The 17,679-nt window shown below is 53.0% G+C and overlaps 2 protein-coding genes across 4 annotated transcripts in view; one reads left to right on the forward strand and one right to left on the reverse strand.

Annotated features, from left to right (window-relative positions):
* DCAF15 (DDB1 and CUL4 associated factor 15) overlaps positions 1 to 1,014 on the forward strand; it is a 38,088-nt gene extending 37,074 nt beyond the window's left edge. Inside the window, exon 13 of the mRNA XM_048490813.1 lies at positions 396 to 1,014. Coding sequence (XP_048346770.1) covers positions 396 to 451 — 56 coding nt within the window. The 3' untranslated portion in view covers positions 452 to 1,014. The remainder of the gene's footprint in view (positions 1 to 395) is intronic.
* A 918-nt stretch (positions 1,015 to 1,932) lies between these two features.
* The window catches only part of RFX1 (regulatory factor X1), an 85,651-nt gene continuing 69,904 nt past the window's right edge, over positions 1,933 to 17,679 (reverse strand). For all 3 annotated transcript variants that reach the window (XM_048489678.1, XM_048489680.1, XM_048489679.1), the window contains exons 16-21: positions 17,573 to 17,670; positions 16,677 to 16,826; positions 14,092 to 14,300; positions 12,861 to 13,014; positions 11,035 to 11,080; positions 1,933 to 6,602 (exon numbers count right to left, since the gene is read on the reverse strand). In XM_048489678.1, coding sequence (XP_048345635.1) covers positions 6,436 to 6,602; positions 11,035 to 11,080; positions 12,861 to 13,014; positions 14,092 to 14,300; positions 16,677 to 16,826; positions 17,573 to 17,670 — 824 coding nt within the window. In that variant the 3' untranslated portion in view covers positions 1,933 to 6,435. The remainder of the gene's footprint in view (positions 6,603 to 11,034; positions 11,081 to 12,860; positions 13,015 to 14,091; positions 14,301 to 16,676; positions 16,827 to 17,572; positions 17,671 to 17,679) is intronic.

Genomic DNA, 17,679 nt, shown 5'->3' on the forward strand with positions numbered 1-17,679 from the left:
TCTTGTGAGGAGGAAAGAAGGGCCTTCTAAGTCGATGGGTTTCTCCCGTTTGTGTTTGGTGTGGTTCCCAGTGCGGGGCTGCTGGCAGAGGGTGGTTAGGTGGTGTATTTTGCTTCTGGGGCAGAGGAGACTTTCTCCTTCCGTTTGTGGAGCTCCGCCCCACCCCACTTACCTCCTGGATCCTCCTCATTTTCCCTATGGAGGAAGGACAGGGGGGAGGGGCTGTGACCTATATAACAGTGCAGAGGTTGCAGACATCCCACTTCTAACTTGGGGTCATAATTCCCTCCTAAAACGCCACTGGGCGGTTCTTGGGAGACTAGTGGCAAATTGGGTGGGAGGTTCCCTTCCCGGGGGCAAAATGGCGCTGACTGGCTGTTCTCCTTTCCCTGTAGGTTGCTCCTTGAAATTCCTTGCAGACAACGAGCGCTACACATGGATCGTCTTGTGAAGCTTCAGTAGTTCATTCCCGGCCATAACTGCATTGGATTCAACTACCTCCATGTTTAAAAAGTTGTGTTGTTTTTTTTAATTTCCCCACCCCTTGGCTGGACGGTCGCGAAGGCCTCTTTTGAGTTGGGTGGAACCCTCCCTGCCCCCCGGCTCCATTGCCTCTGCATGTCAGGCGGAAGTTGGAAGGCTGACCCAGGCGTTCTGAAAAGCCTTCTGCCCCTTGCGGGCTAATCTGGCCAGTGGAATGGCTGCTGCTGGTTTCCCAGGGCAGCAGCGACCGGGTTCGTACACACTTGGCAACACGTAAGGGAGGGAGCGCCATCTATAGGGGCTGTGTGGAATGTCGAAGCATTAATGGTCTCTGTAGGAGATGAAACACACCAGCTCTGTTGGCGTCTCGTCTGTGCTCTCACTGAAAAAGTGACACCCCCCTCCCCCACCAGTTTAGATGCCATCTCTCCCCCTCTCCCAGATGGACCACGAATGTGCATTTCCCCCCCCCCCCTTTTAGTTTATCCCAAGCAGGCTTTCAGTTACCTGCAATAAAACATTTAAATTTGAGCCTGTCTGTCACTGCTTCTTTTGGTCTGGATAACAGTTTTTTGGGGGGGAGGGGGGCTGCTGATTGAAATGAAGGGAAGTGCTGGCGGCTGAGTTTTGGGTTCTGAGAACACGCCCTTCCTCTATCTTTGGCTTTCTGTTGTTCATCTGACCAGTGTTTTAGAGGACTCTTAGCTGGCCAGCATCTCTGACTCCCAAAACAGTAGGTGCGTCTGTTTCCCATGAATCACTGGTTCACCATATCACGCTATCAAGGAGGTTCTAATGTGATGGCACTGGGAGTAAACAGACAGCAAGATCTGCCATGGGCGTGGGATTTCTCAGCCTTCCTGAATTGTAAGTCAAAGTTTTCCCATTTCAGTGTATTGGCTTGAGTTAAAATAGGAAGCGGGTGGGGGGGTGTCCAATTACGTACCTTCTAGTTGTTTCTGACTTAGGGTGACACTGTGAATTAATGACCACTAGACTGTTCTGAGCCTTGTTTAGATCTTTCAAACTAATGGCCTCTGTGGAGAACAGCCACTATGCAAGAAGATATACCAAAAGAGCTTGCTTAGAATTTTTCCGGTGGACGGGCAGCTCTCTCATATTTGTGTTTTTGCTGTTGAGTGTGGCAGAGAATAGCAAAACAGGACACTGCAGGCATCTGGCAATGGGGGCTTTGACTTGTGAGAGCTTATAACCCCCAGAATCTTATTGGTCCCTGAGGTGCTACTGGACTCAAATCTTGCTGATCCGATGCAGACTGGCTGTCTGCAAGCGCCTGACAATCCTTTGGTGCAACAGAGCCCCAGTAATGTGTGTGGACTGCAGCCCGATCCAGTCCGTGCACGAGACCGTCCTGCTGTGAATTTGGGACACGCAGCTAGCCCACAGCAGGGTTTTGTTGTGGCAAGAGTGAGCAAATGGCACCCGAGGCAAAGAACACGGCTGAATTTATTTCTTTAAGAAAGAACTACAAAAGGTAGAAAACAGCTTCTGCACTCTATAGACTACACACACGCACACGCACGTCAGCTGACCACAGGCATTGCCCATCTTATGGGCCCGGGACGTCTACAAAGCTCTTCACACTCCACTGGAAGTCTATCGTGCGGCCAAAGCTGCCGCTGCCGCACAAAAATCGACACAAAATATATATTTTATACAATATGTAGATTTTGCAATAAACATCTATGTCACAGGTTTAAAACACTGGAAAAATCGAACAAATAAGGCCATGATGGTTGAAAAACCCAAAAATATCAAGTAATTTATCTTCACCAATCTCACAATATTTAGGTGGCTTATAGAACAAGAATTAGTAATTACATATAAAAGCACAGAATTTTTATTTTTTTTGTTTAAAACTAGAATATCTAATATTCAGTTACAAACCAGAAGGTTGGTTACTTTCTGCGGGGAGGAAATAACCGGATCCATTTGCCTGCTTGCTGAGCTGGGCCGGAGTTCTCTTTAGAACGAGCCCTTTGCTCTCAGCCAGGCGTTCCTGCAGTCTGGGGCAAGTGAGCCGAGCCGGTTGTGCTGGCTGCTGCCCCCGGTGGACAGGGAGAGTCGTGGTTTGGAGGGAATAGGTTTGTCATTGTGTAAGGCAGCAACTGAATTTTTTAAAAAAGGTCAACTCATTCATGTTCAGTCCTGCATGATTGGCGGATCCGCCCTTCCGCTCACTTTTTGGAAGGAGCCATGAGCTCACAGAAGCAAGCATTGTGCAAACAACAAGATCCGGGGACGCTGCTAGAGTTAGGACTTTTCTAAAGCTAAAAGAGGTGCGGAAAACAGGGGTAGGCATAGAGCCACAGGATACAGCGTGTCCGTTCTTCAGCCTTGATTACTGCCCGTTCCCTAAGAAGTCATTGGTTTTTTACCCCTATCGGAGCAGGAAATGCACCACTGTTATCCACCACTGGACACACTATTTTGGAGCTGCTATTTTTGAGATGATAAAAATAATTTTTTTAATGTACAACCGCAAACGGCATCCTGTAAAAACAGGTTTTGGCGTCGGAGGGTAGATGGTCGTGGAGGATTGGTAGTGAAAACTGCAGTATACGGCAACGAAGGTGCCCCTCTGGAAGATTGAGCTGCTTTGTGGGGGGTGGGGGAATCTGCTGCAGGCCCAGCAGGATGGGGAGAAAAACCCAGGCCTCGGTAGAGCTAAAAACGGATCGGTTCTTTATGTGCCCCCCTTCCACCCACCCCACCCCACCCCCGGCAGCATTTTGCTGCAGGAGCAAAGGGAAATGTTTGGCATCTCTGCCACCCGTGTCAAAAACTGCAAGGAGAAAAGGGCCGGCTCCCAGGCCGGAGAAACCATCTTCAGGTAAGAGCCCTTCTCTATAGAGCAGGCTGGCTTGGATTGCACTAAAACCACGCGCAGCTACTGCCTGTGGAGTAGAGCGCAGACGCAGCCCATGTGTGTGGACGAATGAACTACTGTTGCACGCCGGCTATGGGAAAAGGCTGCAGGGGTAGGCGAGTTCCCTAGCAAGGGTACGAGATTGCCCAGGGGGACCTGGGGCGTTGCTTGGTGGCTGGATACACGTGTGTGTTGAAGGGAGGGAGCTGGCTGCATTGGGGGGCACTTGGAACTCTGGCCAGGGTGAACGGAGCCAACTGCTGAGAGACCCTGTCCAGAAGCCGGAGCCTGAGGTTAGGATTGTGGCTTTGCTCTGGGACCTGCCTGTCACACCTGTGGCCAGCATAAGAGGGGCATTTGATGCCCTGGCTGGCTGTGCCTTCTGGACCTCCTACGTGCTGGTGATACTGACAGCTCTCGGGGGCAAAAGCACCCCCCTCCGCCCACCCCGCAGACCAATGGGCAGGGAGTAGCTGTGACCCAGCTCCTGTCTGAACCCACCCACCCCCTCGCTTGGTGCTTTCAAATCTGCTTGGCAACCAGGGAAAGTGGATTCCTGGAGCCATAGAAGGCGAGTAGGGCTCTGTGTGGCTACAAGCAAGCTGGGAAACAGCACAATGAGGTAGCCGCTCCTCCACTCCACGCAAGGCTTCACCTCTTCCTGCATGTGCCATACCAAGTGAGATGAACGACTCTGGCCCGTGTCCCCCCTCAGGCTTAACGGGACTGGCCCGCCCTGGATCACGTTGTGGAAACAAAGCGGAGGAAGATGTAATCGAAGCAGTCCAAAGGCTGTGGATCCTGAAAGAGAAGCCTCATGGCCCCAGGATTTTTCTGAAACCCGCATCTGGCCCTGGGGATTGTGTGAAGAGTGAGGGCCCAGGGGCGTACCGCTTTAGGGACATGGGGACACCTATGTCCCCGATGCACACCTTCCGGTCATGTGGAGGGGTGCCGCACGCCACCAAGCCCCGCCCCCAGGAGCCAGTCTACGGGGAGGTGGGGCGGGCCAGGGCTTTGGGGCAGGTGCCCACCTGGGTTGCCCGCCAACACCAATGACGAGCCCCGCCCCCGCCTCCACCTCCGCATAGACCACCTTTCGAAAGCCAGCTTTCTGCACGGAGGCCAGGAGGGGCGTGGGTTGAGGGCATGGGCCCGCCTCCCCCACACTCAGGGGCATGGCCCCCGAGCCCTCCCGCCTCCATGCAGGCCGGCTTTTGAAAGCTGGCCTGCGGGGGGCAGGGTACGCCCCTGAGCCATGCCCGCAGGGGGACGGAAGCATCAGGAGTTGTCGTCTCTGGGCACCAATCCCCCCCCCCACCGCTTTGCCTCTGTGAGAGCCCTTAGGGTTCCTGGCCTCTGTGAGAGCCCTTAGGCTTCCTGGTTCAGCTGGGTCAAATGGGACCCTATTAAATGCTAATCTCCTAGGGGCTGTATCCTTGGTTGTCGGGATCCAAGGGAAGGTAGGGTTGGGCTTTTTGCTTACAGAAGGTGTAACTGATGGCTGAGCCGCTCACGAGTACCGTTGCTTGGACTCAGAAGGGCAAGGCACAGCTGACATGCTGGAGCATCACACCTCTGAGAAGGGAGCTGCTGCCCCCTGCTGGAAAGAGGAAGCGTCCATGTTTTTATTTTTTAAAAACCTAGCAGTGTAGTCTGGGGTGAAGCAAGGCGCGCTGTGTGTGTGTGTGTGTGAGAGTGTGTGTGAATGTGTGTGAGTGAGTGAGTGAGTGAGTGAAGGGGAAGAGTCTGGGGTCAAGCCACGGGCAAGCAAACTCCCAAGAATCTGAATGATTGGCCAGGCGTGGATTTCTGGGTCGTGGGGCTGCTGTGGTTTGATAGAGTCTTTTCCTTGAACGTCTGCAAACTCCTTCCTCTTTGGATTGCGGTCCGCCTAGTTCTAAAGGCAGGCAGCACAGTCACAGGCCTGCGTTTGGGTCTTTGGGCACAAGTGGGTGGCAAAGGAGAGCTCCACCATCTTGGCGATGGCACTAAACAGGCTGCTCAGTTCCACGTGAGAAGAACCGCTCCCATTTTAGCACAAGGCAGTTTAAATGACCACAGCATGCCGCAGGATGAGTGCCCCACTGGACTCAACTGGCAGAGAAAACAACCGCGGGGCTCCACGTTCTCTGTGGTCAAACTACAGCCGTGGTGGAGAACCTATGGCACTCCAGATGTTCATGGACTACAATTCCCATCAGCCCCTGCCAGCACGGCCAATTGGCCATGCTGGCAGGGGCTGATGGGAATTGTAGTCCAGATGGCCATGCTGGCAGGGGCTGATGGGAATTGTAGTCCATGAACATCTGGAGTGCCATAGGTGCCCCACCACTGAACTACAATGTCTGGAGGGAAGGAAGGATCCTCAACAGAGCTCGCCCCGACATTTTCCGGAATGAAGGCAGGCACCAGGACCAGCAGCAACTCGCAGGCAGCTGCCAGAAAGATTCCTTGCCTGATTCCAGGAGACTCCTCCTGCGGGGCTGGTCTGCCACTCAGCTCTGGGTGGCCACTAAAGGAGGCCCAAGCTGCCAGATGTTGGCATCTCTCTCTGTCCTGTGGCAGAAGCCAGGGTGTGCCCAGGCCAGTCTTGGGAATTAAAGTACGCTCTGCAGATGGCCGTCTTCCACACCTGGCAGGGTCCAGGGAGGAAGAGGGGAGGGACTAAGTAAGGGCAAGTATCTCTCCCCCGGACTGACCAATGAAAAGCAGCTATGGATGAGAGGGGCTGGGCACAAGGCAGAACCCAACTCAACCTCCTCGTGGGAATCAAAAGCACCTGGCGAGTGCGATGCTCCCGCCCGCTTGGCCATAAACCTGGAGACCAGCCCCCCCATCCCCGGATTGTGCATGCCTTCGGGGCAAGTGCTCCCGACCGGGTACTTTGCCGGGTCTGCCCTGGCCTATCGGCGGGGCGGGAAAGGAGGCGTAAAATGAAAGCGCGTCGCATACCACTCAAGAGACGGGACAGCTCATCTTTTATCACAGGGCAGCGCAGCGCAAGGTGCATCCCGGCTTCCTGCCGGCCAGTGGGTCCAGTCCGTCTCTCCTCGGCTGCTCTAGCTGGAGGGCAGCGCTTGCACGAAGATGCCCCGCGAGTCCGTCCGCGCCAGCTTCGACGGCGGCTCCAAGGGCTCGGCAGTCAGACTGCTAGACTCGGCGGAGCTGAGCGAGAGTTCCTGGGGCATCTCCTCGTCACTCTCTTCCTCCTCCTCCTCCTCCTCATCTGGAATTGAGAAAGCGGGGGCAAGTTACGGCAAAGCAGGTGCGAGCCCACCCTCTCAAGTACCTTCAGGGCTGAGCAAGAAGAGAAAGGGGATGCCCTTGAAATTCAGGTGGAAACTGTATGTCGTTCTCTCTTACTCTGACCCAAATTCGCAGAGATTAGAGGCAAATATTTTGCCTGTATTCCCTTGTTACAAGACAAATCAGCTGATCTATTCAAAATCCCACTATTACGGAAATAATTCAGATGCCAGGTTGGTTCAATGAAACAATAGCACATTTTTTGCAATAGATAATGCATTGGAAATGCGTTTTCGACTGCGGGTGGGGTTGTTATACTATTTGCTGGCTTTTGTCAATTTAACTGATTCATTATGCCAATAAAGGCTTTGACATTTAAAAAAGAAATCCTTGCCAGCTTGCTGGAGAATGGCCAACTTACATAGGGACGCACGTGGAGAACAGGTCTGGGGGTGGCAGATGGCAAGTGAGTGGCAGGTAGCTGACGGCAAACGAGGGAGTTCCAAAGAGACATTTGGAGGGCTGCCTCTGTGTCATGACCCTGGGATATCTTGGAGGTCTCCCATTCAAGTACTAACTAGGGCTGAGCCTGCTGAGCTTCTGAAATCTGACTAAATTGGGATAGCCAGCCCATGCGGGCCAGAGCACGACAGGTCTCACAGCTGCCATTGGCCACCTGCTGCGGCCCGTCTGCGGTCTGTGGTTGGGTGGCCTGGTCTAATCAAAGCTGTTGTTAGGTTCAGGAGCTTCAGATTTTGTGTGGGTGATCGGCAGCCCAACTTCACAGCCCGCTCCCCGCTGGGTCAGATCCCGAATGACCGTGGAGCTGGAGAGGGGGAAAGAGGGACGACAAGGCCAACGGAACGTAAGCAGCAAAAACTGCATTGGGTTTTGGAGCAGGTGAAAGCAGCCAGCCCGCCGTGTGACTGACCGATGGCCACGCTCAGTGGTGCAAGATGCAGGACTCCTCTTCCCTGTGAGAAGGTAATTAGCAAGAGCCCCTAAGACCGATCAAGAAGTCCAAGTGGCAGTCTCTGAACTTCTATGTTGCCCCAGCTCTGGAGAGCAGGCAAGTGGACGGGAAGCACCCTGGCCCCGCTACCAGGCCTCTCAAAGGGCAGGTGAAGGCCCTTTTCGTGAGGTCTGGGTCGGCCCCTGAACTACCTGCCCCCCTGCCCCCCTCTTGTCTTGCTGCAGCCTGAAGCAGAGGCGTAGCTGGGCCAAACTGTGGCCGGTGCGCAGAGTGTTTTTTCCGCCTCCCCCCCACCCCGCGGCGCACACACACACACACACACACACTACCCCCCTTCCCACACTTACCTACATTCCTTTTCTTTTTGTAGTCCTTTTTGAGGCTGAAAAACACGCCCTAGTTACAGTTCAGGGAGAAAGCTGCCTGACGAACTATACTTCCCAGGAGACCTTGTGAGCCCCAAGGTCTCCTGGGAACTGTAGTTCCTCAGGCAGTTTCCCCCTGAACTGTAACTAGGCTGCGTTTTTCAGCCTCAAAAAGGACTACAAAAAGAAAAGAAACGTAGGTAAGTGTGGGAAGGGGGTTGGGGGGTGCCACAGGGGAAAGGATGGGGGGCAGGGGGCGATTTTGCGCCCCCCTGGGGCGTGCACCCAGTGCACGACGCACCCCCCCGGCCCCTCCGCCACTGGCCTGAAGCTGCCGGTTGCAGCACTTGGTGGTTGCGACAGAGTGGGGCTCCCTGACAACGAGGGTGGCTTTTGTTCTCCACTGCAAACAGAACAGGACATCTTCAGGCCTGGAAGCCTTCTAAGCACCCAGTGGAAACCCACAGCCACGTCATCCCGCTTGCCCTCTGCACTGATCTCTTAAAACCTCACTGAGAGTGTTGTGTTCAGTTCTGGGCACCGCCATTCAGGAAGGATATTGACAAGCTGGAACGGGGCGAGAGGAGGGCGACCAAAATGGTCAAAGGTCTGGAATCCCAGGTCTGGAATCCCATGCCCTATGAGGAGAGACTTAGGGAGCTGGGGATGTTTAATCTGGTAAGGGGGGACATGAGAGCTATGTTTTGATATCTGAAGGGATGCCAAGTCGAAGAGGGAGCAAGCTTGTTTTCTGCTGCCTCAGAGATGAGGACGCGGAGTCATGGATTCAAGGGGCAGGAAAAAAGATTCCACCTAAACATTAGGTGAGAAACACTGTGTGAGATTCCACCTAAACATTAGGAAGAACTAAAGCCTGGAAACCACACAGCACCTCATTAGGAAGAACTTCCTGACAGTAAGAGCTGTTCATTCACTGCCTCGGAGAGTGGTGGAGTCTCCTTCTTTGGAGGTTTTTAAACAGGCTGAATGATCATATGTCGGGAGTGCTTTGATTGTGGGTCCCTGCATGGCAGGGGGTTGGACTTGATGGCCCTTCTGGTCTCTTCCAACTCTATGATTCTATGAAAACAGGTTGCTGTTATTCCCATTTTACATGCAAGAGAAAATGTGGAGAGAATGGGTTTGAGACGGGGGGGGGGGGGGGGTCTCCTAAATGTGCAGGAGATGTTGCTCTGCATTGTGGCCCTGACTCTCCTTCCCTGCATGCATTTGGAAAGCCAGAGAGGAGAAGGACATGGAAGGAAGCACAGGAAAGAGGAGAAGTCGACCAGTGGTCACAAGCCATGGCGATTAAAGGGAACCCATACAAAAACTGAGTGCAACGTGTACTACAACAAACTCAGTACTACTCAATACTACAACAAAATCCATTCTATTAGATTGAAAGTTGATGTGAAATAAATTATTCTTTACTACTATGTATACAGTGGTGTCGTCTTATTTCATTTCATTCATCATCATATTACATGCATATTTCATGCATAAATCCATAGTTCATAATTCATAAAGGATATCCGCCCGTATTTCTTAATTCCAAAATAATAATTCATAAGAACAAAAAAAATATTTTTTCAATCATCCATATATCGGAGTATATACTGGTATATTCTATTTCATCAATATCCAATTTTTAGCAGTCCACTTAAAGTACCATATCAAAGCAAACAGGAAACGCTTTGCGCATAAGCTGCGTTTTTCGACTACTTCTTCAGCAATATATGCTAATATACATAATTTTTATAGGCTTCCTACGGGTAATCTGAAAAGTAAATCCAGAAATATTGTACATCAGTAACATTATTTTTGGAACTATATACCTTCACAAGTATACAATTTCATTCATAAAAATACAATTTCATTCATCAATTCCCGTTTGCTTTGATATGGTACTTTAAGTGGACTGCCAAAAATTGGATATTGATGAAATAGAACATATATACTCCGATGTATGGATGATTGAAAAAATAGATTTTTGTTCTTATGAATTATGATTTTGGAATTAAGAAATATGGGCGGATATCCTTTATGAATTATGAACTATGGATTTATGCATGAAATATGCATGTAATATGATGATGAATGAAATGAAATAAGACGACACCACTGTATACATAGTAGTAAAGAATAATTTATTTCACATCAGCTCAAGTGCAACGTAGGATTTTGTTGTAGTATTGAGATTAAAGGGAACCTCCGCATTCAGAGGCAGTCTACCTCTGAACGTCAGTGCTAGGAGGCGAAGTCAGAGAAGAAGAGTTAGATTTAAATCTCCCCTTTCTCTCCTGTAAGGAGACTCAAAGGGGCTGACAAACTCCTTTCCCTCCCCTTGCCCCCCAACCAGAGCCTTAGCGAGGTGGAAGTGCACCCAGGGCACATCCCCACCACGCCCCCGGACTGGCACACGCCCAGGGCAACATGCCCCACCCCGGCCCCTGGCAGCTACATGCCTGCCCCAACAAACACCCTGTGAGGTGGGTGGGGCTGAGAGAGCTCCGAAGAGCTGTGACTAGTCCAAGGTCCCCCAGCAGGCGTGTGTGGGAGTGCACAGGCTAATCTAGTTCCCCAGATAAGCCTCCACAGCTCAAATGGCAGAGCGGGGAATCAAACCCAGTTCTCCAGATCAGAGTGCACCTGCTCTTAACCACTACCCCACGCTGGCTCTTAGGAAAGCCTCGGCCTCTGTGCCCTGGCCTGATCCAGCTGGGCTCTTCTGAGGTTCTTCTTGGGGAAGGCTCTGTGCCCTGTGGTTGAGCCTCCAGAGGAACTGGCCGGCCACTGTGTGAGATCAGGTGGATGACAACCACTTCAGAAGGCAACGGATTCAGGAGGGCGCTTCTAAGATTCAAAAGCAACGTCTGAACTTGGCACTTGGTTTTTCTGCACTGCAAGAACTGGGTGCAAATCTTTGCCCAGTCTTGGGCCTCAAGGAGCAGCCTCGCGGCCATCTCTCCCGGTAAAATGGGAGGAGCAATGTATCAGTGGGGCAGAAACGATCACAAAGGTCTCCAGGGCTGTCCAGGTCCTAGAGAGGCACCCGCGTGAGTAGGCAGTACCTTTGTCGGGGTCCAGGGGGTTCAAGGAGCTCGCCAGGTTTGCAAACTGAAATGAAAAGCAAAGTTAAGCCAGGGGGATTGGCCAGCACACCGACCGCTCTGCTTGCTGGAGGACCGCTCTGCGCAAAAGGAAGTCTCGCGGAATTGGAGTCGGTCCTCCACCAGGAGTCAGTGCAGATGGCAGAGCACAGGCCTGAATTCTGGACCAGCTGGAGCTCCCAGAGCAGGCCCAAGTCTTCGAGATAATCCAAATAGATCAGGGGTCTGCAACCTGCGGCTCTCCAGATGTTCATGGACTACAATTCCCATCAGCCCCTGCCAGTTACCGGTAATTTGGATTCAAGTCAAGAGGGACAGGTAGCTTAACATAAACAATCTTTTAAATAATCTTTAATATAAAATTGTCAGTATTATGGCCCGCCCACCCTAGTGGAGGGGAGAGAGGGGGAGGGGTGGCATGCAAGGGAGGGGAGGGAGCCGTTGTCATTGGTGCATGGGTTGCTATTTTTTCCCCAGGCAGAGACACAAAAGTCAGGTACTGGGTGGGGAGAGGAACAGGGGAGGGTTTCTGCCCCCCCCCCCCGAATGTGGCAATGCCCCCTCTCCATGCCCTAGGCCTATGGTGGCGAACCTTTGGCACTCCAATTGGCCATGCTGGCAAGGGCTGATGGGAACTGTAGTCTATAACATCTGGAGTGCCAAAGGTTCGCCACCACTGCCCTAGGCATTCAGGAGAGGAAGAAGAAGAGTTTGGATTGATATTCCCCCTTTCTCTCCTGTAAGGAGACTCAAAGGGGCTTGCAATCTCCTTGCCCTTCCTCCCCCCACAACAAACACCCAGTGAGGTGGGTGGGTGGGGCTGAGGGAGCTATGAGAAGCTGTGACTAGTCCAAGGTCATCCAGCAGGCGTGTGTGGGAGTGCACAGGCTAATCTAGTTCCCCAGATAAGCCTCCACAGCTCAAGTGGCAGAGTGGGGAATCAAACCCGGTTCTCCAGATTAGAGCGCACCTGCTCTTAACCACTACCCCACACTATGGCTCTTGCTGGTTTCCTGGCCTCCCCACAACCTATGGCAGAATGAGCCATCAGCTGTCCCAGATGGGCCCCAGACAGGGCAAGGACCCTCGTTTATTGGCAAATGTTGGGTTTCTGATGGTCGTGTTCACAGCCAGAGTGGCGTACATGTGCAAACAGGGAGGAACTCTCCCTGAAGGGTGGCACTTCGTGGCCGAGCCCATGTCAAAAGACTGGTTGGGTCCCTGGCCCCTCCAGCACAAAGGTGCTGGGGCCTTGCAGCAGAGTCTGACTCCCCACTGCCAAGGGCCCATGCAGCAGCCTCATCTGTTCAAAAGCCCATCGTTGTCAATACAAGGATGAGCTGAAGCTTAGAAGTGTCCCACCAATCAAAGAAGCTCATCCAGTGGGCAACCAAGGAAGGACCTTCTCTGTTGCAGCCCCGTGATTAGCATACAACCCCTCCCGGGAGGTGCGCCTGACCCCATCGCTGTGGGCCTGCAGGAGGCAGCTGAAGCCGGTTTTGTTCAGGCCTGCAATTGACTGATCCCCGTGTTTATTGGGTGTTGTGGGTTGTCCAGTCTGTGTGTCCGTGGCCTGGTAGTTTTTGCTCCTAAAGTTTCACCCGCATCTTCAGAGGCACCTTCAGAGGCACGATCACAGGAAGACAGGTTTCTCTCTGAAGCACAGTGAAACACACCTGACCTCTGAAGATGCCGATAGACGCGGGTGGAGCATAAGGACCAAAAACGTCCAGACCATGGAGTTCCAGGGGGCCCTCCCCTTGAGGATCCAAAGGCCCCACACCTACCTCTCCCATGACCGCTATGGGGGTCTCGCCCTTGGCCTGAGCCACACGGTGCTCAATCAGGTAGTACATGTACTCGTCGTAGAGAAGGCGGATGAGATGGAAAGAGCCAAAGCTGGCTGCACTCCGCAGGGTCAGATCCCGAATGACCATGGAGCTGGAGAGGGGAAAAGAAGAAGAGGAGTTGGATTTATATTCCCCCTTTCTCTCCTGTAGGAGACTCAAAGGGGCTTACAAATTCCTTTCCCTTCCCCCCTCACAACAAACACCCTGAGAGGTAGGTGGGGCTGACAGAGCTCTGAAGAACTGTGACTAGCCCAAGGTCACCCAGCTGGCGTGTGTGGGAGTGCACAGGCTAATCTGAATTCCCCAGAAAAGCCTCCACAGCTCAGGTGGCAAAGCGGGGAATCGAACCCAGTTCCTCCCGATTAGAGTACACCTGCTCTTAACCACTATGCCTTTGTGGGTTTAAGAGGGATGAAGAAGCCCTCGCAGCGGAAGAAAAGCTCTTTCGTTGTGCCCGTGTTACAGATGAGCGGCTGAAGCTAAGCCAGGGGCGAGTCACTGATGCTCAGCTTCCGTCTTTGGCTGGTAAATGGGCCACCAAAGACAGGATGGCCGGGGGAAGATTTGAACCCAGATCAAAGCGTCGCACTCTGCTAATCACCAGCTTTTCAATTTTTCCCCATTTTTTGTCGTCAGCTGCAAACTGACTTGGGCTGACCCCTCGTGGAGTTTTCCAGGAAAGGGAGGAACGGAGGTGGTTTTCTGTCCCCTGCCTCCGCATAGCGATCGCGGACTTTCTTGGAGGTCTTCCCTCGAAGAACTCACCAGGGTCGACCCCGTGTAACTTATGAGATCTCACAAGACTGGGCTAGCCTGGGTCGTCTTGGCCAGAGCGAGGGACACACATAGGATGCTCTGCCCTTTCTTGCTTCTGCGTAGCAATCCTGGCCCTGGGGTGTTGTGTCGTGTTCCAGTAGCATTTTCTCCTGAGGATCCTCTGAAGATGCCAGCCACAGATGCAGGCGAAACGTCAGGAGAAAAGGCTGCCAGAACACGGCCAGACAGCCCGGGAACCCCACAGCACCCGTGATTCCGGCCGTGAAAGCCTTCGACAATGCAAATCCTGGCCTTCCTCGGCAGCCTCCCTTCCAGGACTTCCCGGGGCCACCCCTGCTTAGCTTCCGAGATCTGACGTGACCGGACCAGCCAGGCACCCCCAGCTCCTTACCTGTAAAAGGACCACTTGAGGAGGAAGAGTTTGGCGGCTTTGGGGAAGCTGGGGCTGCCCTGGTAGGGCTTCAGGACCTGGCTGACCACACTGTCCAGCCACACGGCCCACTGCTCCAGAGAGTTCTGCTGCTGCAGGGTCATCTTGAAGTCCTGCTCGAGGCGCTGCACCACGCGATCCTCGCACCGGCACACCCACGAGGCCTGCTCCTGCGAGGGGGGAGGTGCAAGGAAAAGGTGGGCCGCCTTGCTGAGACCCAGCGGAAAGCGCTTGTGGATTACTCTGGAAAGAGCGGCTCAGTTGGCACTGCCTGGTCCAAAAGCCCAACACAAATGCGTCATGAATGGCTGGAAATGTGAGTTCTGCTTTCTTTCCTGGTGGGGGATCAGAACAGCCCACAGGGCCCAGGAGAAGTGAGGGCGGGCAGGCAGGCAGGCAGGCTGATATGGGACCCTGTGGTGACAGCCCCACATCCCTAGACCTGAAACTGACTCTGCCCTACCTGAAGGGACATATTCAGAACAGGGACTAACTGAGCTGCGTTAACCTATGGAACTCTTTGCCACAAGGTGTGGTCACAGCCCTGAGTTTTCTGCAAAGCTAGTGGCAAAAATGTGCTTGTGTACTGTTGGAGTGCCACAAATGGGCAGCAGTGGGAGAAGCCTAGCTCAGAGAAGTGGGTGGTCGGGAAAAGACTAAACGTCCCTTCCCTTCAAATAGTTTCTCTGCTCCTTTCTCTTTCTCATACCCCTCCCAAAAACATTCCCAGAGTTGTTTTGGTCAGGGAGGGGGAGGGGGGAGAGTTACATGCATTAAGCCCTCTGGGGGCTTTAAAAAAGGATTTAATGTATCCAATGGCAGCAATTAAACTTCAGAATGAATTGAACTTCCATGCTCCAGAAGCCGTGTATCTCCAGGCACCAGAGGCTGAGCTCAAGCAACAGGAAACACAGGAACCAGCCAGGCAGAACTATTTGTCTTAGGGGACATGCAAGGAAGGGGAACACCCTCCCTAAAAAGGGATAAGTCTCCCTGCCAATCAAGTGAAGGTGGACAGGGCTTAAAACCCGCCTTTTCCTCTCCAAGTCCCGCCTTATTAGCTGACTGGTGGCAGCTTTCAGCAGCGAATAGGCAGGGTGGCCTTGGAGCCTCCTTTCAGCTGATTCATTCGTGTGCTTGTGTGTGTCTAAGCTCGCAGTAGAAAACTGCCCCCTCCACGCCTAGACAGACCCAAAATCAGCTGGCCTGAATGACCCCTTCCCTGGCCTCCTCTAGCCAGATGATCAGGGCATGCTGGCCCCTGGCCACTTTCTCCTCTTCCCACCCACCTGTTTGTCTTTCTCCTGCTGCAGCCACCTTCCCTCCTTCCTCCTGGCAGTCATGACCTCCCTTCCCACTGTCCCAGCCCTCTCCCCCTCTTCCATCCTCGCTGCCCCTGTCTCTTGCAACTTGGCTCCCTGACGCCAGCCATCCTTTTTATTCCCCAAGGGTCTTCTTGATCTCGGCAAAGCTCAGTTGGCATTTTTTAAAAAATTGCACAGAAACCCCCAGTCTCCCCAGCATTTTTTCTGCAAGCCCGAGGGCTTCCCTGGGTTTGCAGAAACATCCCCTCTATCTAGACGTGGCCTCGTTGTGTGGATTTTTTAAAGCTGCTCTCTGGGGTCCCGTTCAGATTTAGTTACGTAGATCAGACACAACTCTTGCCTTGGCCGTTTCAAAAATGAAACAAGGATCCACTCTGAATGGGAGCAGTTGAGCTCAGAGGGTTCCAAACAGGAGTTGGCCATGCTGGCAGGGGCTGATGGGATTTGTAGTCCATGAGCATCTGGAGAGCCGCAGGTTGCAGACCCCTGGTTCCAAAGTTAGGTCTGTGAGGCGGCTCCATGTCAGAGCATTCTTAATGTGTGGGGCCTCTCTCTGGGTTGCTGAGTCTCCCCTTTCACATTTCTTTTCTCACTGTACTTGCAACGTGGATAACAGTGGCGTCTCTGGGCCTATCTGTGAAGGGAGGGGAGCCAGATGGCTCTTCTTCTTTCCCAGACCTTGAGAAGGGACTCTTCCCGCTTTGACTTTACGTAGATGGGGGCAGGGGAGGGAGTGATCAACAGAAGTAATAAAGCCAGGGGCAATAGTGAGGTGGGTTAGAACTGGCTTTGCGAAAGCCAGGGGGTTCCGTGTTCTTTCCCATAAAGACGACTGCGTGATAAATCCCAGTGTCTGTCACTGAATGACTCCTAGACCTGACATTAAGCCAGCTGCATTCAGCCGGGGCTTTTCTCAGCAGGAAGAGCTGGGTGGGGCCTTGGCAAAAGAGAATCCGTCATGGTTGCTAAAAGGCCGAACATAAAAATCCTTTCTCTCTCTCACGGAGTTTGCAAGAGTTCAAGCGAGAGCCGCGTGTACTTCACTCCAAGGCCTCCGTCTCACTAACAAACATGAGATCACCCCCATTAGTTCAGTACACAAATTCAATTAATTAACTAAATAAATAATAAAATACGGTTTTGCCCGGAGGTCTAGTTCAGAGCCGTGACTCGGCATCGCTCCCCGCCCCCCGGCCAGGCTGGGTCTTGGGCGGCCCTTACCTGGACATTGGCAAAATCTACCCGGTTGAGGTCGCTCAGCATCTGGTTGATCTGGGCTGTGTTCTGCAGGACGGCCCGGGCAGCCTGAGCCAGGTGATTCAGAGAGGTGTACCGCCTCAGAGTCTGGGCAAAGGCACTTGCTGCTGCCACCTGGAAGACAAAAGGCAGGTCACACGGCTGCTCCTGTCCAAGGGGTGGGCTGCAGGAGGAGAAGGAGCGAAGGCACAGGCAGAAGAGCACAAAGGAGGAGGAGGAGGAGGAAAAGAGGAAGAAGAGGAGGAGGAGACTCAAAGGGGCTTACAATCTCCTTTCCCAAACCCCCTGCCCCACAACACACACCCTGTGAGGTAGGTGGAGCTGACAGAGCTGTGACTAGCCCAAGGTCACCCAGCTGGCATGTGTTGGAGTGCACAAGCTTACCTGGTTCCCCATATAAGCCTCCACAGCTCAAGTGGAAGAGCGGGGAATCAAACCCGGTTCTCCAGATTAGAGTGCACCTGCTCTTAACCACCACACCACGCTGGCAGAGAAGTGGATCAAGGTCCCATGGAAAGAGAGGGGGGCTAAGTGGGGCACTGAGCTCTTGTCCTCTGAGAAGCAGGTAACATAGTTTGGAAGCCGTGGGTCAGACTGCTTCGGCCCAGGCAAAAGGCTCCAGGGAACTGCCCCGCCCTAGAGCCAGGGGCGGGATTCAGCCGGTTCGCACCACTTCAGCAGAACCAGTTGTTAAAATGGTGCTTTTAAACAACCAGTTGTTAAATTATTTGAATCCCACCACCGGAACTGGTTGTTAAATTATATGAATCCCACCACTGCCTAGAGCCCACCACACCCAGGAAAGGGTGAGGAAAGGCCAGCGATTCCCCCCACCTCAAGCGTCCCTTCCTCTGGCTCACCTTCACGCGGACCATCTCTTCTGGAATATTCATCATGGCATTAGTCAGCCAGCTCTCCAAACTTTTCGCAAAATTTCGGATCGCTTGCGTCAAGGCACCTGGGGCAG

This window comes from Sphaerodactylus townsendi, linkage group LG03, assembly GCF_021028975.2.
Source record: "Sphaerodactylus townsendi isolate TG3544 linkage group LG03, MPM_Stown_v2.3, whole genome shotgun sequence".
In the NCBI taxonomy this organism is placed as follows: domain Eukaryota; kingdom Metazoa; phylum Chordata; class Lepidosauria; order Squamata; family Sphaerodactylidae; genus Sphaerodactylus; species Sphaerodactylus townsendi.